We start from the raw sequence: 25473 nt of genomic DNA on the forward strand, positions 1-25473 counted from the left end.
TGTTAACTATTTTTACTAGTTAACATATTATTAAATGTTTCCCATTAAAGTAACCATTGTGGCTTCTGTCTCCTGATTGGGCCATGACTGAATGATGTCCATAAAGCATCTTAGGAATAAGTACAAATAAGTCTTACCTTGCAAATGCAAAAATAGCTGTTCCAAGAAGAATAATTGAAAGGATACACAAAGTGACTGAAAGTATAATCTCTACAGATCTTTCTGAAAGCCCTTCACCTGAAGAGGAAGACGTATAAAATCATTAATCATTATTATATGTAATACTACATTGGGTCTCAAAATACAGAAAAAAATTTGGCATATTTCTCAATAATGCTAATGAAGTGTACAAATGTGTTTCTCTTCTTCTCCTAGATCTTCTAACTTTGGAGCTCAAACCTTGGTGCTCCTCTTTTTTTCTATTTAAACTCACACCTTTGGTGAACCTGCGCAGCCTCATGGTTTTAATTTTCATCTATATGATGATGACTACTTAACTGTAATCTATATCTTTATTTAGAAGTGTAATTAAATTTTAAAAATCAAAATTTCCAAAGCTGAACTCCTATTCTTCCCTCCTTTCAACTGCATCTTTCTACATCTTAGTCGATGGCAACTTCATTGTTCTAGTTGCTCAAGCCAAAAATCTTGGAGTCATACTTGACTTTCTCTTTCATAGAACACATCCAAAATCTCTGAGGAAATCCTGTTGGCTCTATGTTTTTCACTAATAGAAACTAGGGAAACTTGGAGAGATAGTAATTCCAAAGTGTGATTAGGGAACAAAAGGAATTTGGGATATCTAATGGGGCAAGAAAGCTAAGAAATGATCAAAGCCTAATGGTATGGAAAGAACAAAAGATCATCTTGAAGAGGTGGCCAAAGATGGAATAATTTAAACTTTATAATGAATAAAAACTGAAATTGATTGAAATAGATTCAATATAAAAATCCATGAGTTCTAATATTATTCAATGAAAGAGAAATGAAAATTAAAACCAAAAAGGTACTAATTTGTAACCTCTGGTTTTAGCTAAACAACTCTTTTTTTCACTCTAAAAATTTGTAATTAAAGAGAAAATTAAGCATTTTTTCCCGTGGCTTTCTCATATGAACTGTTTTTTATAAATTAAAAAATAGCCCCAGTTAAGGAGATAAAGCTCCTTATTAGAGGAGAATTCTGTTTAATAAATGTGGAAGAAATAATAAAATTAGAAATTAATTTTGCATTCCTAATGAAATAATTGACTCAGGTAACAATCATAAGTGTATCTCTAAATGACTAGGAGGAAGGTTGAAAGGCATTTGGATATTTAGGGAATGTCAAACTATCATCTCACAGATTATCTGCTGGTTATAACAAGGGAAAAAACAACTTTCCAGTGAAAGGTCCTGCTGTCATTCCCACTAAACTTACTGATCAATTTTAACATCACTGAAAATGTGACAATCAGGTATTATACACCTCCTGATGTGAGGTATTTTGATCTACGCAGCAACACCTGTAAAGGAGCCCTGCCAAAAATGTTCATTGTGAATATTCAAACCTTTAGATCTTATCTCTAATTTATAAGAAAGTAGGAAAAGGAGTTAATGACACCAATAAAAAGCAATCAGACAAATTCAAAATATGGAACCTCTTGATCCTGTTTTAAACAAACTACAAAGAAAAAAATCAGAGGATGATTTGAAACTATATAGTTTTACATAATATCAAGGATTTATCATTAATTTTGTTGAACTGCAACAATATAACAACATACTTATTAGAGAAATATGCTAAACTGTTTTGGAGTGGAATATATAATGCTTTCTGTGATTTACTTTAACATACTTCAGAAGCAAAATGAAAAGTGTGTAATTAAAACAGATGTGGCAAACCATTAAAAATTATTAAATTTAATTAATAGGTATTTGGGGGTTCATTATACTATTCAAAACTTTCATGTACGCTCTACTCACTTCTCACTACCTCTGCTGCAAGCATCCTGATCGAGGCCACCATCCTGTTTTGCATGAATTGTTGTATGGACACCTAACAAGTCTTCCTATATCCACCCTGTCCTCTTTCCATCTATTCTCAACATAGTAGCAAGAGTAATGATTTTAAAACATTACCTGTCTACTTAAAATCCTCCTTATCTCTCTACTTAAAATCCTCCTTATCTCTCACAGACAAAATCCAAAGTCCTTCCAGTGGCCTATGGCCATAGGTTAATGGCCTCTGGTTCCCTGTTATCTGTTTGACTTCCCTTCCAATCTCCACCTTGCCTACAACTCTGGAGGCAGACTGGCCTCCCTATTGTTCTTGGGACACACCAGGTAACTCTTGATATAGGGCTTTTGGCCAGCTTCTTCCTGTGCATAGAAATGTATTTCTCTTATAGATCTGCCTGGGTAGCCATTTCATTACCATGAGGAATTTGCCCAAATATCACCTAGTCAGTGAAGCCTACACTGACCACCTCTTACGGACTGAACGTATGTGTCCCTCCAAAATTCATATGTTGAAGCCCTAACACAAATACAATGTGACAGTATTTGAGTAAGGAAGTAATTAATGCTATATGAGGTCACAAGGGTTGGGCTCTAATCTGATAGAATTAGTGTCCTTTTAAGAAGAGACACCAGAAAGCTAGTTCTCTCCCTCCGTGTGCACATGCTGAGGAAAGGCCATATAAGGACATAGCGAGAAGGAGGCGTTCTGCAAGCCAGGAAGAAAGCCCTTACCACATACTGAAGTGTCTGGAACCTTATCTTTGATTTCTTGCCTCCAGAACTGTGAGAAAATAAACTTCTGTTGTTTAAGCCACTCAGTCTATAGTATTTGTTATGGCAGCCCAAGCAGACTAAGACATTACCATATTTAAGATTGAAAGCTGCAACTCCTTCACTTCCTGCCTTCCCCCTTCTACCTCCTCTACACTCTGTTCTACTTTTTCTTTTCTCCATAGCCCTTGGTAACATCTTATAATTCATTTATTTATTATCTTATTGTTTATTACCTGTCCAGAATGTAAGATCCCTGAGGACAGGAGTCTTTGTTGTATTCAAAACTGTATTCCAAGTCCTGAGAACAGTATCAGGCACATAGCAAATGCTCAATAAATACTTTCTAAATTTACTGATATATAAAAATATCGATTTTGAAGTATACTAGAAATTAAAAGTTTTCAGGTTGAAGATTAGGCATTAAACCAAATAAGAATATATAAATTATTAATTATTTTGATACAACTAGTAATTATAACCAATTTTAAGTTATATAATGTATAATTTTACTGTAGAAAGTATTAGTCAAGTGACAAAATAGGTTAACTATCTGTAAAATACGCAGGGGTTAATGTTTCATCTTTTCTTCCCTGGATTGGTGCTTATGAAATGTTAACACTATGAAAGAGTTTCTGTGGCTATTCTGCATGGTGGATTTGAATGAACACTGAATCTTGAACAGTTATCAGAGTTTCACGGTCATTTAGAATCTCCAGCTAAATTTAGAAGACGCTAAAGGAGCATGTAGCTCATAAAGTATTTTAGATACACCTTTTTCATACATTAAAATATAAATGGTTTGTTTCATGAATTTTCACATGCTGACTCCTAACTGGATATGCTTGGGAAAGGAAACATGAAGATGAATAGAATCATCTTTATCAGGTAGTATTGAGTCACTGGACCTTGGAACCTAGTAGGGAAAAAATGATTTCATAGACCACAAAAAATTTTCAGATTAGATTACCATTTCAAAGCACTAGCCAAGTGAAGTGAGGAAATGACATATGATGTATTAATAAACAATAGGTAATCCTTTGGGCACATGTATTACAAATGTACTACTAGGAAAGGACAAAATGTACTATGACTGTCCCGCACAAATTTTGATTCACTGCTATGCATGTACCCACAGAGCATTACCAGTACAGAATGAGGTCATTTCTCTAAATCCTTTCACAGAAAACAAAACTCTTTCACTTAAAAATATAAACATGATTCTTTTTGTAACGTGTACATTTCCTGATTAGACTTAAAATCCATTGAAAGGTCAAATTAAATTGTTTTATTTGCATAACAGAATGTACTACTGTAGTAATTAAGCAAATCATAAAGTACTACCTAATTTTTCATAGTATTATCTTTTGATTATCATTATTTAAACTCCTCTATGGATCTGACTTTTTAATGCAGCTTTATATCTCTAAGAAGCTTGAACTAAATGAGTTATAAAGCTCCTAGGACAATGCCCGGCTCTTGATATAGGTACTTACTGCATGAAAGATCATCTTCTTAATATTATTATTAATCTTAAAAGAAAACAACTTCTTAGAACTTAAGTATGAAAAGTTCTTCTCTTTTAGCCCAGTATTAGCCATCCAGAATATTCAAATACTGCACAAAGAACTTACTAAGGTTCTCAATTTCATAATTCAAGAAATATAAATTAAAATACCCTAAATGTTTTTTAATACATCATATTGGCAAAATATTAGAAGTAGATAATAAACAGTGGCCAGGTTGCAAAGTCATACTTAGTCACTGTTAAAACAAACAAAAAGGAATTATTGCATCTTTATGTGTAAAAACAGTATACTTATGTATGAATGTTAGCCTCAGAAAGCTAAGATGAGCAGGTGCAAAGAGAACAGCTAGAAATAATTTAAAATGTTGAGAAGAGAAAATGGTACAGCAAAGATAGGAAGTCTGTGGGAACAGAAAAATCAGAAATAGTAATGAAATCAAAAGCTACTTGGACACTTAGTGATTTCCAGGCAACGCAGTACAGTGGTTATAAGCACAGCACTGCCTGAAGTCAGGTTACCTGGGTCTAAAAGCTGGTGCTGCCACTTCCTAGCTCTGTAACCTTGGCAAGATGCTTAAAGACCCAGCTTCAGATTTCTTACCAGGAAATTGGGGATACCTATAAACAGGAAATCGTGCTATAGGGTTGTAGTGAAAAATACATGAGGTTATATACAAAAAAACTCATAAAGGGCTTGTCACATAAATAATGTTTCCTATCTTTATTAATAACATTTCATAGTCATTAATCTGTCCATTCATCTGAGTTAATCTCCCAGTTAGTTTATGAAGTAGGTATTTTTATTCTCATTTTGGAAATAAGATTGCAGAAGTTAATTTGTTAAGTAACTAACCCAAGGTCACATAAATTCCATATATGCCAAAACTGCCTGAAATATGCTCGTCTGACTACAGAGTTTGCGAGGTTCACCATCACATTGCCACTGCCTCATTAACATCATAAAGCCTTCCCCTGCTCCTCTGGTGTGTGGGGGGGCGGGGGGCAAGTGATCCTTTTGCTGCAAAAAATATATAGTGACTCCCTATCTCTGTTCCCAAGTGAGCATATTGAAACTTTTCATTGTTAGCACAGTAATTAAATGAGAAGTATTATGACAAAAGAAAACAATCACAGAGCGCCTTTGCCATGAGGTTTAAGGTTTCAACTTGTTCAGTTTTAATGAAGCCCTGTGAGGTGCAGAAAGCAGTGTCTGGTTTTCAAATCACAGGAATCCTCTATAATTAAACCTTGCAATCAAAACATTGCCTACAAGCAGTTTCCATAAACTGAGATGCCTAAGGAGGTTTCTTAAAAAAAAATTTAAGAAGGATTCTTGGGAATTTTCTTAATAAAAATCCTAATGCTCAATCCTGAGTGAAAACAAAATCAAGTAAGTTGTAAGTATTTCTTTAGGGTCAAAATGATGGCACATGTCATTTCCCATTATTCCTACAGGCTATAAAGATTTCCCAACGTGCAAACCTCTTCCAGGTTATCAATCCTTATCCAGCAAAGCCCTGTCTGGCCCCTTCTTACTTGTACTGCTGTTAGCCTTTTTCCCAGAACTTAAGCCTTTTAGTTCATCAGTGATTCTTTGCCCCTAATTTTAACATCCAAATAATCTCTCTGACAGGCACAACCACTATCAAAATGGTCTGTCTTGTAAGTGTATGTCCTATACTAACTTAGAAACACAGCTTTGCAAAGGCACTTAAATCCTGAAGATTGTATTGATAGGCGAATCAACTTGAAGCTCATTGCCTGTGGTGTGCAAAATACCAGTACATCCATTGGTGGTTTGATGACCTAGATGGGACCTAGACTTCTTTCACTGAAGTGTGAGATGCACACCTGAGTGTTCGGAAGACCTGTTAGAAATGCTGGGAGCCACTAGCCTGTTGCAAATGCTATCCTATATCCCAATACATGACATGTTTGAGAGAAAAAAAGGACTCAATCATCCTTTGTATGCTTACGATGACACCAATGCATTTTACTATTTGCTTGCCTCCATTCTTATAGCCATGAAACCATTCTTGCCATTGACCACTGCCCACTGTAGAAACAGTCAACTTTATTTCCTTTTTGGGTCCTTCTACGATATCCTCCTCGGCAATATTCTTTTCCCAAAAACCCTATGACTCCATGGCCTTTTATTAATGCCAATTATAGACCAGCACCTTTTCTGGAGGGTGTTCTTTGGTTCCTGACTCAAGAGTGAATCTGATATACACAGAACCACAATATCCAATAGCCAGGTAGAAAATTAATATGAGGCCAGAAATTGATGGTGTTACATCCATTAACCAGCAAAATGACTGGGCTACTTTGATGGACATCAAGGAATTCTGCTCCTGTGGTACACACCATATTCCAAATCTGAACATTTCATTTCACCACAACTGAGGGTTGCACTCCTTTTAATTTCCTCCACTCCTGCCCGGCACTGTTTTCCTAGCTACAAATAACTATCTAGATAGCAGAATTTTATGTGGTCAATTGGAATAAGCATTAGAGAGCAAACTCCTATTATAAAGCTGCTATCTATCAGGAGAGAGCCCATGGGAGGCCACCCTAAGGAGGAGCCTGAAAGGCTATCGTGGTGTCACTGGTCTCCAAATAGCATATGAACCCTGAAAAATTGATCGTAGATACGTGGGACTCTTCCTTGTCACAACCCCTTACCAACCCAATGGCATTTCACTGACTGTGCCCAGCCTGTGTTTCCCTAGTCCCTCCTATTCTGACCTTGACAGGATCTGGTGCTCTGCCGTTCATTATACATCTTACATCCCCTTATACTCCTGCTGTTACCAGGGCACACAAACATTAGCACCTGGATGACTTGGGTGGTGGTGATGATTCCAAAAGGGGAATCAGAGAACTGACGGTGTATTTCTTCTATCTTCTAGAATTACTTATTGTATTCCACTGCCTTGGCTGAGAGACAAAGAAAGAAAGAGAAGACCGTCGCTGAGGGACATCTTGAGACTACCTGTGGCCAAAGTGATGGATGAGGCCCATCCTTGGCCAAACGGAAGCCATTTAGCAGAATCTGGGAATCACGTCCCTGTACACCTTGGTTCCTGATGCTTGGTTTCCCTCTTCTTTCCTTCCTATTAACCTAGATGTCTCAACTTTACCTTTCAGATAACTGGCTGAATATGTTGTCCTCATATCCATAATCTACATAAAACCAGCAAGCTATGAGATGAACAGCAAACAACACAACAAAGTGATCTCTTTTCAGCACCGTATCCTCAAAATATCATCTCTCTAAGACATATGAGCTAATCCACTTGTACTATGTTTTTTATCTTCCATCGGTAAATATACCGGGTCACCATTTAGCTGTGATAATACGTAGTTTCTGAATGCTGTAACCTAAAGGAAGTTAAGTTGATGCCATCAAAACATTTACTGTGGTGGTGTCAGGGTGTGATAAACTCACCTATCAAATGCAGAAACGCTTGACACAACTTCAAAACCACAAGTCTAGTCAGCTGATTTAAAAATGATTGACTACGTAAAATTAAACCAGTGATTTTATGGAATTTAAGCAGACAGCACAGCCAATGAAATCTATAAGTTATTCCCCTATAAGCATTAATGTAGCAAACCGTGTGCCCCTTCATTTCTTCAAGGTCCAAAGTTTCCTTAACTAAGTGGAGGTTGCAGAAACTGGTTTATACAATTAATGTTCCACAACCAGATGAGAATTTCTAATTGAAAAGGGTGGAACATTTTTCGTCTTCTTCCAGCCATAAATCTATTGCATTCATGATATACTGTGGATATACTGTGGATCAGAACAACACACAAAGTTCCACACTCTCAGAGCCTGACACAGAGGAAATAGAAAGCTGTGATTTACTCAGAGAAGTCCCAGGGAAACAATTTCTCCTAAGGAAATATATTTTTAAAATCTTCCATTATAACTCATCCAAAAAGAAGCTATTAAGCACTGAACACTTTATAACTATAAAATATTAATATCTTTACCTATATTATTTTACACAAATCTTTCAAGGCAGGAAATATCACCATTTTCCAAACAAGGAAACTGAGGTTTATAGAAGTTGTTTTCTCAAGTGGTAGAGCCAAGATTTGAATCCAGGTCTAAATCCTGCATTTGTATTGTAATGGTTGTAAAATTTGTGCCGGCAGAGCCACGTAATTACTTAATCTGGGCCGCGGTTTCCTCGTCTGTAACGTGGAACCAACACTGACACCTAACAGGGTTTCTGAACCTCAGCACTATTGACGGTGGGTTAGATAACGCTTTGCTGGAGGGGCTGTCCTATGCACTGTAGGATAGGTAGCAGCATCCCTGGCCTCTCCGCTCACTAGATGCCACTAGCTCAGCCTGCACAATTGTGACAACCCAATCAAAAATGGCTCCAGACATTGCCTAATGTCCCCTGGAGAGTAAAATCACTGGTTGAGAACCACTGACCTAAATTAAAGGACAGCTGTGAAGAGCCTCAGAGTATGTCTGGCCCAGAATATTTAATGTTAGATAGGTTGGTGGTGAAGAAGGACGAGGGGAGGAGGGGGAAGAGAAGAAGTAGTAGCCATAGTAGGGAGAGCAGGAGGGGGAGAGGAAGGGGGAGAAAAGGAAGAAGAAGAAATATACTTGCATCTGACTAAATTGTATTGATGTTTTATTCAGGCCTGACTGGGTGGATATAATTGAAAAACTCAGAGTTGATCAGAAAGAAAATAAAATTTAAAAAGACAGGTAGGCTTCTATCTTTTAGGATTATTTCAGGAAAGTTTCCATAATCCTTTTTCTTTTTTTATGAAGTAAAAATGTTTTACATATAAGATTACATATTAAACAGCCAAATAAACATTTGCTTAGTGTAATATTCCACACATCAGCCTAGACCAAATACCATATTGAAGTCTATGTCCAGATTTGAATAGATGGAACGTCCGTCACTTAAAAGAGTATTATAAATACTATTTTTGTCCTTAGGATAGTTAACCTTGAAATGATTTTATCCTTGAGAACATTTGTCATGGCTTAATACATTTACTAATGAATGTTACAGCTGAGATTAGCGTGTTGAGATTATAAATGAAATTAACTACAAAATATGTCTTACCTAAAGTCTTAACAGGATCAGAGTAATCAGAGTCAGTAAATTGTCCCATGACATTTGTGGCTCTAAATTTAAACCTATGAAATAAAAAACAACAACAATTTACATACCATATGACTTTTTTTTCTATGAATAATTTAACAAATGGCTGTGAAGATGACATTTTTGTTAAAGAGAAAGTTAACTTACAAAGCGTAAACCTGGAAATCAGTCACCATCAGGACAAATGAATAATATCTTTACGTGAAATTATCTTGTACATGGACCTCTTGAACTTCATGAGAGAGTGACCAAAAATTTGACCAGACTCATGAAGAGTCAGCAGGTTAATCAAATGAAGTAGATCACCTCCTTCATAGATTTATTTGGATGAAACCACTGAATGTCTGCACAAGCACACTTTATAAATATAAAGCATAATAACTGTTATACCTCAGCCACCTTTGAAAATGCCAATAAGCCAGATGTAGAATAGTCATATAAAACTCATCCTGTTCAAATATAAACAAATGAAGAACAATGCTGCTTAATTCCGAGTGTGCACAGCTGTATTTTCACTTTCTGTGCTTTCATGGCATATGAAATACAAAGTGGATGCAGAAGAAAGTCAATCTTAAAAATCACTGGTTGATTCTGTCACCACAGAGACAACCGAAATTTACCTTATTTTAAAACTATGGGACTTCCCTGGTGGCACAGTGGTTAAGAATCCACCTGCCAATGTAGGGGACGTGGGTTCAAGCCCCAGTCCAGGAAGATCCCACAGGCCTTGGACGAACTAAGCCCGTGCACCACAACTACTGAGCCTGTGCTCTAGAGCTCATGAGCCACAACTACTGAGGCTGCATGCCACAACTACTGAAGTCCGTGCTCCTAGAGTCCATGCTCCGCAACAAGAGAAGCCACCATGGTGAGAAGCCCGCGCACCACAACGAAGAGTAGCCCCCGCTCGCCACAACTAGAGAAAGCCCGCGGGCAGCAACGAAGACCCAACGCAGCCAAAAATAAATAAATTTATTTAAAAAAGGAAATCTTTAAAAAAACAAAACTATGAACCTACAAGAATTTTAAAATATAAAACCAATCTATATTAATAAATTGTACTTCATAATTTAATCCCTACTCTTCTCAAATTCTTATGATTTTATGGACTATATGAAATGTTTTGGAAAAAATGTAAAATCAACAATTCTTGGATAAATATTTAACTTTGTGGTATATCATTTCTGTAACTGATATTGTATGATGATTAATTTCAGGCCATAACTTAGTAACCCAAGTAATTGTACCTAATAACAGATAATAGAGCATTCTTTTTTCAAATGCCTAACTTCTCTAACTTTTCTAATGTTAACTTGTCCTAGGATGTTTATGAAGAACTTAACAGTGCTTTAGCAGGCAAAAATGAAACTAGCTGTATTTTTCAAATTTAGTAGTAAAAATTATATTTTGAAAATTAAATAATTTTAAAAATTATAGTCAAGACACAAAATAACAGTCAATTTAGTAGGAGAAAAATAACCAATTTAGCAAAATATTTAATAAAGCTAACATATCAGCACTGGTTTTTATATTAGATTATTATAATCTATACAATACCAAATATTAAAGTGAATTGTAAAGATTTCAATTCCTCATTCAGTTGTTTGATAGTATGAAAAGCTGAAAATGATTGCTATGACTGAGGTAAACTGAAGCCATAATTAACTGAAAGACGAGGATCATGTTTCTAAAAACCTGACATTAGCATGCAAAGCAGAGAAATGAGTGAAAAACACAAAATAGTACACATTAGTCACACTGCCCTTTACAGAAAGAATTAAATTCTACCTGTGTTCTCCAATTTGCACATTTTTCATATTGCCCTTAGTCACTTAACACGTCAAACCATAATTACTTTTAAGCTTGCCTACTTTCCCTACAACTGTATGTTTACGGGATATAAGTACAATGCCTTGTTGATCTTTATCATGCATTAGGTCACAATACATTATGGATGCCCAGCACTTACAGGAAAGATGACAGGAGGGGTAGATGGATGATGAAAGTTGTCAGCTAGCTTGCTAACATGATGCATAGTAAGCATAAACTATACTTACAAGTATTGCTTTTTTGGTTTCAGAGGTCCATTGCAGATTTTGTCTTCATTGCCAGGAATCATACATGTGTTATCAGCACCTATGATGTAAATTTCTTCATTGCCGCTAAACTTTGTCTTTTCCTCTGTACATGGGGGATTAGGAAAGCCTTCATTTGTAAAATATGGCCTTGGCTTATTAAAATATGCATCATACCACTTTGTTACATTTCCGTCGTGCTGAGCTATTTTCAGAAAAAAGAATAATGATTACAAGTAATATCCAAATGTATTTCACATTTATAAAGGGTGTTTCTATAATTGCATGAGGAAAATCTGGATGCAACATCTGTCACTCTATGAACCACCAGGGATGATTCAGCTGATCTACCTGGATAATTAGGGAACCCTATCCATTCCCATCACACATGAATCCATAGGCATTGTGGAGAATGACTTCTCGGAGAAAAAACATTCCTCAATCAAGGGTAACTAACTCTCTTTCACACCTCCAAAGAAGCTATCAAGACTCCATCCTGCCAAACTCAAAACAATCCTACCAGCATATGGAATAAATAAATCACATATTTTAACCATGCCTTTTTAAATTTTGGTAAAATATTTTAGGCATATATTAATGATCAGTAAAATTGATAATAAATTAATAATATTGACAATCTGTTAAACTCAAGAGATGTGTAATAATCAGGAGTCAACCTTATATTACTAATTTTGAGTTGAAATGTCTTTAGCATTCAGCAGTTCACACACTGCAATTTGACAAGATAAGCTGGCATGTGATGATACCTCCTGCTTCTGCTACAAGCACCTGTACATTTTTGATTGGTCCATGGTCATCATTATAGTAACATATTGGCATTCTGATTGTAATTGTTGTTGAAGTCACAAGAAGTTTTCCCGTGGCATCATAAATAGGGGTTGGTTTGGTTTTTGGTCGCGCTGGAGCTATAAACAAAGAAGAAATATCACTACCAATTCATTTTTTGTTTCTGCAGAGAAAATCATTTTGAATTCTCCTTTCATGCAGTAATTTACAGATAAGGTGATGACAAATATAAATAACAAGTGAAACAGATTTCTGTTTGGATACAGCAGATATTTAGCAATTATTACCTCCTAATGGTATAATTATATATTTGAGACTTGCCTAAGATAATGGGACCCAGGTGTGATTTTCAGACATCTGACTCCTCTTTATATATTAAAGAAATTCAAACTATAATTTTCACAAATGCATTAAATCATACTAGTATTTTCATGTTTTTTTTTTCTTTTACTTCCTTTAGCTGATTTACCAGTTTCTATTCTAGTCATACCAGGAGCCCTGCCCTCTAACCCTGCAGTTATCCATACCAAACATCTGGACGGTATCCTCACATATTTTTCTCTATGTTCACATAATCATATAAAAATACATAAACTCATACATAATGGATTCTTCTCACTGATATGTTTTAATGGTGCTATATTAAGTAGTATAATTACCCCACATATTGTTTTTCTCACTTAAATAAGACTTGTGTAAATCTTTTCAAGCCACCAAGTTCTGGCTAACTCATTCTTCTTAATGACTATGTTGTACATCATGGTGCAACTGCATATTTATTCAGTCATTCATCTAGTGATGGGAATTCACTTTTCCTTCAGGTTTTGAACATTTGCTTCACTACTCAGCCTTATACATTTAGCCTTATTTACTGATCCTTTTATTTCTATGGAATATATTCCCAAGGGCAGAATTTCTGGAACAAAAGAAACATGTACTTTTAACTTTAACAGATATTGCCAGAATAATCTTCTATAAGTGCCATGATAATTCACATTTTACCGTCAATGCATGCAAGTATCTCCAAAATCAACATTTGTAGAAGCTCCTCTTGTTTCATTTCATCTTATAGCTACATACACTAGCTGAGCATCAGTAAGTTGCCTAAACTTCAATTCTCATATTTATAAAATCTTTTTAAAAAGCCTCTCCGACAATGCCGTAAAATTGCCAATATCATTTCCATTTTATACATGAGGAAAATGGTCTTATGCTACGTAGCGGTAAGAGGGAACTATCAAGACTGGAACCAAATCTTTCTGACTTGATCCCTTAGCTCACTCCTCTGAGACGTAAAAGTTACGACGACATTAGATGTATAGAAGTCTATTGGGGAAAATTATGAGAATCAAGGGGCAGGGAGCAATAGCAGGTGGCACGATCACAGGCCTGACACTTGTGAATGGGGAGAAGGAAGGAAGAAAGGATCCAGCAGGAAGGGCCTCAGGTTTCAGGGAGTTCTGAGAAACTTTGAGAAAGGCCACTGGGGAGTCCCCAAGACAAGGTTTCCTGTTAGAGGAATCTGGCATGCGACAGTACTATCCAACTCGGTATTATCTGTCAAATGCAAATCTAATGAGACAACTATTAATCCAGTGTCACTCCATGTCAATAAAATCATGCATATTACTGGAGAAAAATTCATTTCTCTAGGGCCGAACCACTGCCCCTTAGTACTCATATATCTTCCCTAGATAACTGGTCATGAGTCTATCCACCCTATGTAAGGCATGGAAAGTCAGAACTAGTCATGTCTACCTGAGGATGAGCAAGTATCTGAAATGGGAAGTTTTACTAAATAAATATAATGCATCTATTGTTACCTGTATACTGAATATATGCATATGTCTGCCACTAAATAACAAAGAGAAATTAGGACGGTATGAGGTAAGCTCTTCTTTATGAAGTCATTTTCTAAAGTAGCTGATATTTTTTAGACTTCAGGAGTTTGTACATTCCAAGTACATATTTATCAACTAAAAGCAAATAACACAAATAGTATTATAGTTATATAAACGACCCATTGATAAAAAAGTCAAATTTATCAGCTTCATCTTACAGTGATCATTTCTTATTCTTAACAATGCTTGTTTCCAGGCACTGTCCCATGGGTTTTTCAAAGATTATCTCTTTTAATCCTCACAGCAACTTATGAGGTAGGAACTAGTATTGTCTCCATTACAGGCTTAGAGGTGTTAAGAAACTTGTCCAAAGTCAAACAGGTATCAAGTGGCCAATCCAGAATTCAACCTCAGCAACTTGACTCTAGACTCAGCCTAAAAGCTGGCACTGTTAATCACTGTGCTGTGCTACGCTTACCAAAGACTGAGAAAAGTTACTTTTTGTTTCAGAGAGAGGAGCAGCAGGTGGAATTCTACTAAAGGTCAATACACTTTTTTTTTTTAATCTCTCTGCAGGTTTTACACAGGATTTTAGAGAAGTGGCAAAACTGTGTGCATATTTTCAGTCTTGAGAAGGCACCTTGAATGACTGAATGCCCCTGAGGTCCTCTTAGTAATCTTTTATGGCTTTTGTGGAATTTGGTGGGGGAGGCAGTCTCCAAATTTTTGTATATTTTCTATGAAAAAACATCCCTGTCAATAATGAATTGTTCTACTTTTATAGTCAGAATCATAAAGTTGATTATATGGTAGTTCAGTAAGCACTATTTGATTAACTGAAAAGAATCTGACTTTCAAAATAAATAAAGATCAGTCAAGGAATCTAATTAGAACTAGTCAAAGTCTAGTCATGGGTAATTTAAAGGAGCTTTCTTTTCAATAAAATTTTAAAAACATAAAATACAATTATAAACCTTGTCTCAGAAAAGTTTAAATTTAGCAGAAAAGAAATATAAATAGCAGTGGGCATTCTCTGTAATTAACATGGTAATTTGCATTATGATTAAGACATTTTAATTACAGCCTGAATAAGCATATATTACTTATTACTTAATATATGCTTATTATATGCATATGCATGGTTTAAAAGCTTAACTACATCCTTAACTCTAATACAGAATACAAATTATAATTACTCTTTGATTAATAGTATTTCATGGGAAGGCAGCTCATGTACCTTTAATATCCATGGTTATTCTCATTTGAACGTTTGGCCCTGCACCAGCACTATTGATCGCATAAACCTAAAACAAAGAAACACCTTGTTATTATTTTCAAATTATTGCATATGTGTATGTATAACTGATTATGGTTATATGTCATTTTAAAATGATTGCACTTTTGAAAACAATTCATATAGTCTGTTAATTATATTTTCTTGCACTCAAATTAACATAGGGAGGAAGAACGTTAGCAATAAAATAGTTCTCACAACTGATACTATGGTACTAAGCCCTGAGAACAAAGGCTGAGTGACCTAAACAGCCCTATCATACAGACCAAGAATGATGTGGCTTCAGTTTGAACCTTTAGGAGGAAAGAGCAGAAAAGTCACTATGTCTACACTCTCTCCATCTACTCTAACATCTGTTCCTTCTCTCTGTAGCTAGGTTAACTCCGGCTTTCTTTAAATCCATATTCAAGACGCTCTTTTTTTTCCTTCTCTGAGATGAAACCCTATTCCTCAGCCTCCCAGTTTTCCTGTATTAAATCATCCCTCTGAAAGTTGGCCTTTATACCCTGCTTCACCCCTGCCCCAAAGTATCTGACGCTACACCCTGCATAATGCAGCATATACACATAAAGCATTTCTGTTTGTATCTACAGCGGGTGATTTACACAAATGTGAATCCTTTCCATTAACTTTGTGCTTAGGAAGCTGCAGACACAGGCTCTTCTTTTATCCACTTTATCTTGCTATGTAAAATAAAGACTGTGTTCTTGGCCAATTTCATTGTATTCAATAAACGCAATTCAGAATATATCATTTTTGGAATTAATAAATTTGTTTCATACGTTAGTGACCCACCCTCCACCCCCTGGATAGTTTTAGAAGTATTTTGATTGAATTAAAATAGTAATATACGTGATGTGGTAGGTATACTAAATAAACCAAGCCCATAAAATGTAGCTTCAAAATATCTAAAGGAAATATTTATTGGTGCATGTAATTTTAAAAAGGAAGTATTCAAAATAAAAGTGATGTTATGAAGTGCTTAATTATTTTTATTTCTTTACAATCTAACCTTTAAGTGAGATAATAAAGTTAGGCAGTGCTTCTCAACCTGCAGTGAGCAAAGAAGTCACTTGCAAACCCTGTTAAATAAGGATCTGTAGGTTTTGATTCAGTAGGTTGGGACAGGTGCGAAAGTTACACATTTCTAATAAACTCTCAGGTGTTGAGGACACTATGTTGCACTTTGCAAAGAATCAGATTTGTTTTTCTTTAAATTATGAATTGGTTGTACTTTATTTCCTGTATTTTTTTATTTGCAAGAGCCAAAACTGTTACACTTGCTACCTACCATAACTATTAATATCCTACATAGAAATTACTATTCTTATTACTAATTTTTCAGATAAGGAAACTGAGGCACAGATTTGAGGAAATTGCCCAGAAAGAAACTAGCAGAGCCAGAATTTGAACCTAGGTCAGTTCATTCCCTTAACCACCACCTTCTCTCTAATAGATCTTCTACAACGGGGGTTCATTTAATGGTACGTGCAGCAAGAATCCTAGCAAGTCAGATTACATAATGAGATATAAAGTTTGCGAGGGAACACAGATTATTAATGACAGTTTTCTGATATAAAGAGTTGATAGGAAGATTAGTTATGGAGCTACTTGAATGTATAGGGTGAATTCTATGTTGCTTAAAAGATGATTTTCTGAACTTTATGATTGTTTGAAAATTCCAAGACATGCAAAAATAGTGAAAGGATGAAACAAATTGTGTATGTGTTTGGGTGTATGTATATGAACTCACACACATATTTACTTTACCAAATGGATAATTTAGAATTAAGATGTAAAATAATATTAGCTTTTAGTAATAGTTGTGTGAAATACACGTGAATTTCAATCACATAGTTATTTCTGACTTCTGCCTTTGAAATTTGTTTTTCCATTTTCCACCTATAATCACACAGAAACAGTTTTTCTTTAGGCAGAATCATCTCATTATATATATCTGCTCTTTAACTTTTATTTATCGATTTTATTTATTTATTTTTGGATGTGTTGGGTCTTCATTGCTGCTTGCAGGCTTTCTCTAGTTTCGGCGAGCAGGGGTCACTGCTCTTTTAACTTTTAACGTGGATTTTCTTCCTGCTTTATTTCTGGATTTCCACTATAATTGTGCAAACATTTTTGTTGTTTACATATTTTCACAGGACTTGCTGTATTAAAATAGGAAAGCAGCAATTTTGTTTCTCCAAATTTATTTTCAGTTGGTATGTCTTAAGCGATCCCACGAAAAGATAGGAAAAATGTATTATGTACATAAGCTGCAGTATTTTTGAATGCTGAGTTTGTAAACCAACTTTGTAAGACAGGTGAATAATTAAAAGCTATGTATTCTTACACTGATGTTGTATGTATGTCCGCCTTTTAGTCCTTCTAACATCGCAATGACAGATGTGTCCGTTTTCTGGATAATACTGAGGTTGCGAATCTGGACAGCAGTGGGATCATCTTCTTGGTAAACCAAAGCTTGATACACTTGGATATTTCCATTAGGTTGAGAAGGGGGAAGAAATGTTAACTGAAATTTTGTAACTTCATCGGGTATCTTCTGAAATGTCATGTTGTTCGGTGGGTCCTTAGGCACTGAAATGAAATAATTAGCAATTACAATTTTTAAAAAATTTGTGTTCATTTTGATGTCCATATAAAACTGATTTGCTTCAAGTTTCTGTTTATAAAGAGTATTACACAGATCATTTAAGCCATTTAATTTTGAAAACAAGCAAAATGGCTCATGCATTATAGAATCACTGACATCTATAAATCACAGAAACCATAACAGTGATCCAATTTATTTGCTTATTTATTTAGCCTTTTATAATATATGTATTTTTATACAGAATGCATTTCTATGATACCCTGAACTTAAAAATAATGTAGACTCACAGGAAGTTGCAAAAATCATACATACAGTCCCCTGTAACCTTCCCCCAGCTTTCACCAGTGGTGATATCTTATGTAACTATTGTTTAGTATCAAACCTGGAAACAGACACTGGTACAATAATGTTGACTACAGACGTTATTCAGTTTTCACCATTTTTCATGCTTTCCTGTATCTGCATGTAGTTCTATGCAATTTAATCCCACGTGTAGATTCCTGTAACCATCACCAGAAATGAGATACAAAACTATTCCATCACCATAAAGAAATGTCCCCTTAGACTTACACTCCATGCCTCCTCACAACACTAATCAATCTCCATTTCCATAGTTTTGTCATTTGCAAAAGACAATAGCACAGTGACCTGGAGGTCCATCAGGGTTGTTGTATATCAATAGTTCATTCTATTTTTATTGCCGAGTAGTGTTCCATTTTATAGATGTACGAGTTTAATTTATAAAAACATTTGGGTTGTTTCCAGTTATTTTGTTGTTGTCATTACTAATAAATCTTCTATTAACATTCATATACAGATATTTGCATGGACATTAAGTTTTCAATTCTCTATGATAATTGCCCAAGAGTGTATTTGGTGGATCATGTGGTAAGTGCATTTAAAAAAAATTTTTTTTTTTAACATCTTTACTGGAGTATAATTGCTTTACAATGGTGTGTTAGTTTCTGCTTTATAACAAAGTAAATCAACTATACATATACATATATCCCCATATATCCTCCCTCTTATGTCTCCCTCCCACCCTCCCTATACCGCCCCTCTAGGTGGTCACAAAGCTCCCAGTTGATCTCCCTGTGCTATGCGGCTGCTTCCCACTAGCTATCTATTTTACATTTGGTAGTATATAAAAGATCACCAAACTATTTTTCCATTGTAGCTATACCCTTTTACATTGCCACTAGCAATGTATGAGAGATCTAGTATTTCTGCATCTTTTCCAACATTTGGTATTATCACTATTTTAAAAATTATTATTTCATCTGTTCTAGTAGATGTATAGTGATATATCACTGTGGTTTCAACTTGCATTTCCCCAATAGCTAATGGTGTTGAAAACCTATCTTATCATGAGTTTATTTGCCAGTCATATTTCCTCTCTGGTAAAATGTCTGTTCACGTTGTCAATTTTCTAATTGGATTCTTTTTAAGTGTTGAATTTTAAGATTTCTTTATGTTCTAGATATTCCAGTTTATTTTTGATAAATAAAAGTTATCCTAACATATAACTAGCTAAATATCAATAATTTTAAAATGATACACATGAGGATAAAATTATTTATGAATAATTTTATGAAAGACTAGTTTTTGTTGTACTACATGATCAGTGTTCTTTAAATAAATGACTCATTGAATGAACATATCTTATTTTGATCACATTGAAATGGATATTCCATTCTAAATTCTAAAATTCTAAGTAAAGAATTTCCATGAAAAGGCTGTTGATATTTGGCTGTCAATGATTCAGATATTCAGATATTGTTGCAAACATCCCTAGAGATTAGTGCCCTATGGCAAGCAAAAAATAAGTAAATAACAGTGAGAAAAAAAAAGAGAGAGAAAAGCAAATAAACATGTCATTGTGCCAAATATCACAGGATGAAAAAATGCATAGCTGAAATAAAGGTTACATTGGTTCAACACACATTTTCACAACATTTGCTGTTATACATTTTTGATACATAAGAAACATATATATTTTTTCTTTTTATAAGAATTGTTTCTCTAAAATTAGGATCAGCTTTAAAAAGTTGAATACATGAAAGAATTATCTGAATGCTAGAAAGAACCTTTTATCCGCCAAGTATCTTTCGTTTGACATCTCAAATTCTACTCTTAGAGGTTTAGTAGAAATTTATTAAACTATGATATCCTTGGAAGAGTTAGCACATTAGGATTTGCAATCAGTGCTTTGTGGTGTGAATGTGAATAAGTTTGGCAGCAACTTTCCTCACAGATAGGCAGGATGGGGGAGAAGTGCAAAAAGCATAATAAGAAAATAAGTACCTGGAATATACATGGCCACAAAATGGAAACAAGCAGAATTTTAGGGTGCTAAGGATAGGATGTACTTTTCAATTTAGAACCATAAGTTTATAGACAACAGAGTATGTAGCATAATGAAAAGACTAGCTAAAAAATATTTTACCTCCTATACTTACCTTACAGATAGCAACAAATAAACTATAGCAACACATCCCTTCATGTGCTCTTTCCAAAGATATATCTGGTGGCAAAGAACATCAGGAGTCTGAAGGAGGATGGGGCAAGCGAGTTCTAGGAAGTTGACTTTCCACATTAAATTCTTACTGGTTACAATCTTATTATTCATTCAGACCCTGTTCATAGGAACTGGAGGAAATCTGTACAGATTCTGACATTTATCAAATAGATTATGTAATAAAACATGTCACTTAACTAAGTGAAGAAAACAGATACGGTGAAACAAAACCTTCTACTTTTGAATTCTAGATTATTTAATAATGGAGTATTATTACTTTAATGTGCATTTAAACCATGGGAGAGAAATAATTAAAATGGAATTTAAGGTGAAGCTTTATTGGCTATAGACAGTTGGACAAAATCATCTCTTAGGCAAGGTAACTCAACTTCTGAAATAGTGTTTAAATAAATACAAAAAAGTACAATTGATTACCTTACTATGAACTAATTTTTGTATTTACAAGTATTGATTATTCTACATAATTCCACTTTGCTTCAAAAATGTAAATACAAAGCTTTACTCTTGTCAGTCACAGTGAGTCACTGAAGTTTAAACTTATATGCTTAAAAAATTTCTTTTAACACATATGCTTTGTAGGGTCAGGTGTGAGAAACTGTAAGAAAGACACCTAACTCAGTCAATTTTTAGCATGAAAAATAAACCTTACCTGATTCTAAAGTAGTAACAATCACTTCAGCACTCGACTTTCCTTCCACATATGCAGCACTAATATTTCCAGTGAATGCAGTGATCACCACGGAATACCTTGTGAATATTTTCAAATCTTTAATTTCTATGGTTTTATTTTCTCCATTTGACTTGATTAAGGAAATATTAAATTCATCACTATCTACCTACAGGAAAAAATAGCTAACAATTAAAGGAAGCAGCACTTGAGATACAAATCAATAAAACATAAAAATAGAAAGCTATGAGTGGTATATTTTTCTAGCCAAGATTTAAAAATTCTTTTATTTACAGTCAGACAGACCTGGGAAATCCGAAGTGCTACTTTAACAGTTTACTAATTACAATTATTTCAACAATTGAAAGTAAAAGAAAAAAATCAATCACAATTAATCAGAACAAGCAGAAATCATCTTCGCAGTCAATGAAATTTATACTCCTTTTTTTTTTAACATCTTTATTGGAGTATAGTTGCTTTACAATGGTGTGTTAGTTTCTGCTTTATAACAAAGTGAATCAGCTATATATACACATATATCACCATATCTCCTCCCTCTTTCATCTCCCTCCCACCCTCCCAATCCCACGCCTCTAGGTGGTCACAAAGCATTGAACTGATCTCCCTGTGCTATGCGGCTGCATCCTACTAGCTATCTGTTTTAGATTTGGTAGTGTATATAAGTCCATGCCACTCTCTCACTCCGTCCCAGCTTACCCTTCCCCCTCCCCGTGTCCTCAAGTCCATTCTCTAGTAGGTCTGCGTCTTTATTCCTGTCCTGCCCCTATGTTCCTCAGAACCTTTTATTTTTTATTAGATTCCATATATATGTGTTAGCATACAGTATTTGTTTTTCTCTTTCTGACTTACTTCACTCTGTATGACAGACTCTAGGTACATCCACCTCACTACAAATAACTCAATTTTGTTTCTTTTTATGGTTGAGTAATATTCCGTTGTATATATGTGCCACATCTTATTTATCCATTCATCTGTCAATGGACACTTAGGTTGCTTCCATGTCCTGGCTATTGTAAATAGTGCTGCAATGAACATTGGGGTACACGACTCTTTTTGAATTGTGGTTTTCTCAGGGTATATGCCCAGTAGTGGGATTGCTGGGTCATATGGTAGTTCTTTTTTTAGTCTTTTAAGGAACCTCCATACTGTTCTCCATAGTGGCTGTAACAATTTACAGTTCCACCAACGGTGCAAGAGGGTTCCCTTTTCTCCACACTCTCTCTAGCATTTATTGTTTGTAGATTTTTTGATGATGGCCATTCTGACTGGTGTGAGGTGATACCTCATGGTTGTTCTGATTTGCATTTCTCTAATGATTAGTGATGTTGAGCATTCTTTCATGTGTTTGTTGGCAATCTGTATATCTTCTTTGGAGAAATGTCTATTTAGGTCTTCTGTCCATTTTTGGATTGGGTTGTTTTTTTGATATTGAGCTGCATGAGCTGCTTGTAAATTTTGGAGATTAATCCTTTGTCAGTTGCTTCATTTGCAAATATTTTCTCCCATTCTGAGGGTTGTCTTTTGGTCTTGTTTATGGTTTCCTTTGCTGTGCAAAATCCTTTAAGTTTCATTAGGTCCCATTTGTTTATTTTTATACTCCAATGTTTTACAGAAGAAAGAATATAGGTTGGTTCCCAGCCATCAGGGGTTCAAATCCCAACCTGGTCACTTAATAACTCCTGTAGCATTTGATAAGTCATTTATGCTGTCTTACTTTCTGTATATGTAAGATTGAGGTGATAATATCTACTTAAAATATTTTGATGATTCAGAAAAAACAGATCTGAAGTAGCCGGCACAGAAATTTGCAATTTTTTTTTTTACCATGATCAACAAAAATGAAACATTTTGCAACATAATTCAGGATGTGTGTGTGTGTATTCTTTATGACTGAAAATTGCTTTTCAAAAATACAACTTCTGAAATGCACCTTGATATTTTCTGCTCTTTTTAATTTTATTCCAATTCATTTAAAAAATGCTGGTCATAATTGAAGTTTGAAAAACTGATCTAGCACCATGCAAGGCACTAAGTAAGGAATCAATTAATTAACATGATGTCATAATTATTAAATGTGTACAAATGAGTATGCTTAGGTATATTAAATATAGTTGTATAATTTATTAAAACATAGTCTGTCTTTGATGGAGAGTCTGGCCTATTCACTGTAGGAATTAAACACAGCTAAAGTTTCTAGCACTAAATAGAAGGGCTTTGCCTGAGATGAACAACAGCAAGTTTGAAATTCTATTATGCCTGCTTCTCTCAAGTACTTGAAAGACTTAAAAACAAGTTGGATACACTGTCCTCACTATCAAGTTCATTTTCAACCTGACCCTCTCTCATAACTTTGAAAGATGTTTTTTTGTTTAATATGTTCTTCAAATGCTCTTTTCTAAGAACTTTTTAAACTAAAAACGATGTTGCTATGAGAAACACAGCACAAGGCTGAAAAAGATCAGATCTGCAAAAAGTCAAAACAGATCGAACCAGAGCAGTGGAGGGAGGTGTTCCACTTCTAAAATGTCAGAAAAACAAATCAATCAGTGTAGGAATCCAATTGATCGGGTGCATGCACCCACTGGTAGAAAGTGTGTATTTAGTATTTAATTAGTTGTCAACATCTAAATATCTCATACAAATCGGGCTTTTAAAATTTCCCCTATGACTAGGCTTATATTCATGCTGGGTAACAATTATCTAGAGATGAGTGACAGGTGACTCCTCTAATGGGGCAGGGGTCTCCAATTCATCACTGAAGCTTCATTGTGACTGTTCCTTGATGTTCCTTGCCCGACTACTATAGCTATTTCAACTCTGATTTTATTGAGTTGAGCTGAATTCCTCAAGGTTCCATAGCAACTTGGTAGCTGAGACAGGATTTACTCCCAGGTCTTTGAAGAGTCCAGACCTCTCTACACCAAGTCATGGGGCGTGGTCTTATAAAGTAAAACGAAATTATTCCAATGCCTTCCATTAAAAAATGGATAACAAATAGCAAGTAGTAAAACATGAAATAACATGCATGTGGTCTACTATATCTTAAAAAATATACAGTAAAGTTCAAAAAGAATGCTGGGCCCTCAAATACTGCATGTGGAAAAATTCATTTTCTTTCTTCACTAAACCTACTATCATTAACTAATATTCGTCCACTTACCCAGGACTGAAACCCCAGACCTTTTTGACCCATCATCTCCCTTCAATCAGTTCCAGATTTGTTTGCTCACATTTGCTCATTGATTATGATGATGAAATGTCTGCCATATTTTTTGAAGTGTGGTTGTTTCATATACACTGTCAGTAATTAGATTCTGGTTCTATTTTCCTCTCCTTTGCCTGCCCCACCTGCACTCTTCCCCACCTGGTACACCCCCATTTAATTCTTACATCCCAGAACAGAACAAATTTCGTCTTCTCTGTGCAGTCTCCTCTATATATTATGTCCCCCATAATTAATTACTTGGTTAGTTTATATTCCAAAAAAGACTGCATACCTCATACTCTACAACTAGTTCTTTATATTCTGGTGTCATTCTCTAGAGTGTGAGCTACTTGGAAGCAGAACTTTGTTTTCCATCTTTGTCTTGGTGAAAGAAGCTACTAAGTATTTGCTAAGTTAAAAAATAAAGGGGCCGACAAACAAAGGGCCACAAAATGCATTAATTTCCAGTAGAATCATCCAGGATGATATCTGAGCCCATATATCTTTATTCAAGATTGTCAATTTTTGCTTAATTTGAGTCTTTTAAGGGAAGAGTTTTATGCCCTTGCGGTTAGTATTTGGCAGAGGCCAGGCTGCAGCATAAGTCCTAAATTCAGTGATATACGTTCTTCTTTGGCCTGCGAGCCAATGACTTTTGAAGGTAGATAGTTATATATTCATGAAATGAGCTGCAGATAAACTCTATAAGGATAATGACCACGTCAGACTTGTTCACTTCTACATACCCAGCACGTACCACAATGCTGGCATTTGAATGTATTTAAAAGTGTGTTGGGAGTTTGGGATTGACATGTACACATTGCTATTTTTAAAATAGATAACCAACAAGGAACTACTGCATAGCACAGGGAGCTCTGCTCAATATTCTGTAATAACCTAAATGGGATAAGAATTTGAAAAAGAATAGATGCATGTATATATGTATAACTGAATCACTTTGCTGTA

The 25473-nt window shown here is 35.1% G+C and overlaps 1 protein-coding gene across 1 annotated transcript in view; it reads right to left on the reverse strand.

Annotated features, from left to right (window-relative positions):
• PTPRQ (protein tyrosine phosphatase receptor type Q) overlaps window positions 1–25473 on the reverse strand; it is a 196363-nt gene that overhangs the window by 44548 nt on the left and 126342 nt on the right. The window contains exons 28-34 of the mRNA XM_065887336.1: window positions 21264–21450; window positions 17815–18059; window positions 15408–15474; window positions 12290–12448; window positions 11505–11727; window positions 9409–9482; window positions 138–237 (exon numbers count right to left, since the gene is read on the reverse strand). Of these exons, the coding sequence (XP_065743408.1) occupies window positions 138–237; window positions 9409–9482; window positions 11505–11727; window positions 12290–12448; window positions 15408–15474; window positions 17815–18059; window positions 21264–21450 (1055 nt within the window). The remainder of the gene's footprint in view (window positions 1–137; window positions 238–9408; window positions 9483–11504; window positions 11728–12289; window positions 12449–15407; window positions 15475–17814; window positions 18060–21263; window positions 21451–25473) is intronic.

Source organism: Phocoena phocoena, chromosome 11, assembly GCF_963924675.1.
Source record: "Phocoena phocoena chromosome 11, mPhoPho1.1, whole genome shotgun sequence".
NCBI classification, from domain to species: Eukaryota; Metazoa; Chordata; class Mammalia; order Artiodactyla; family Phocoenidae; genus Phocoena; species Phocoena phocoena.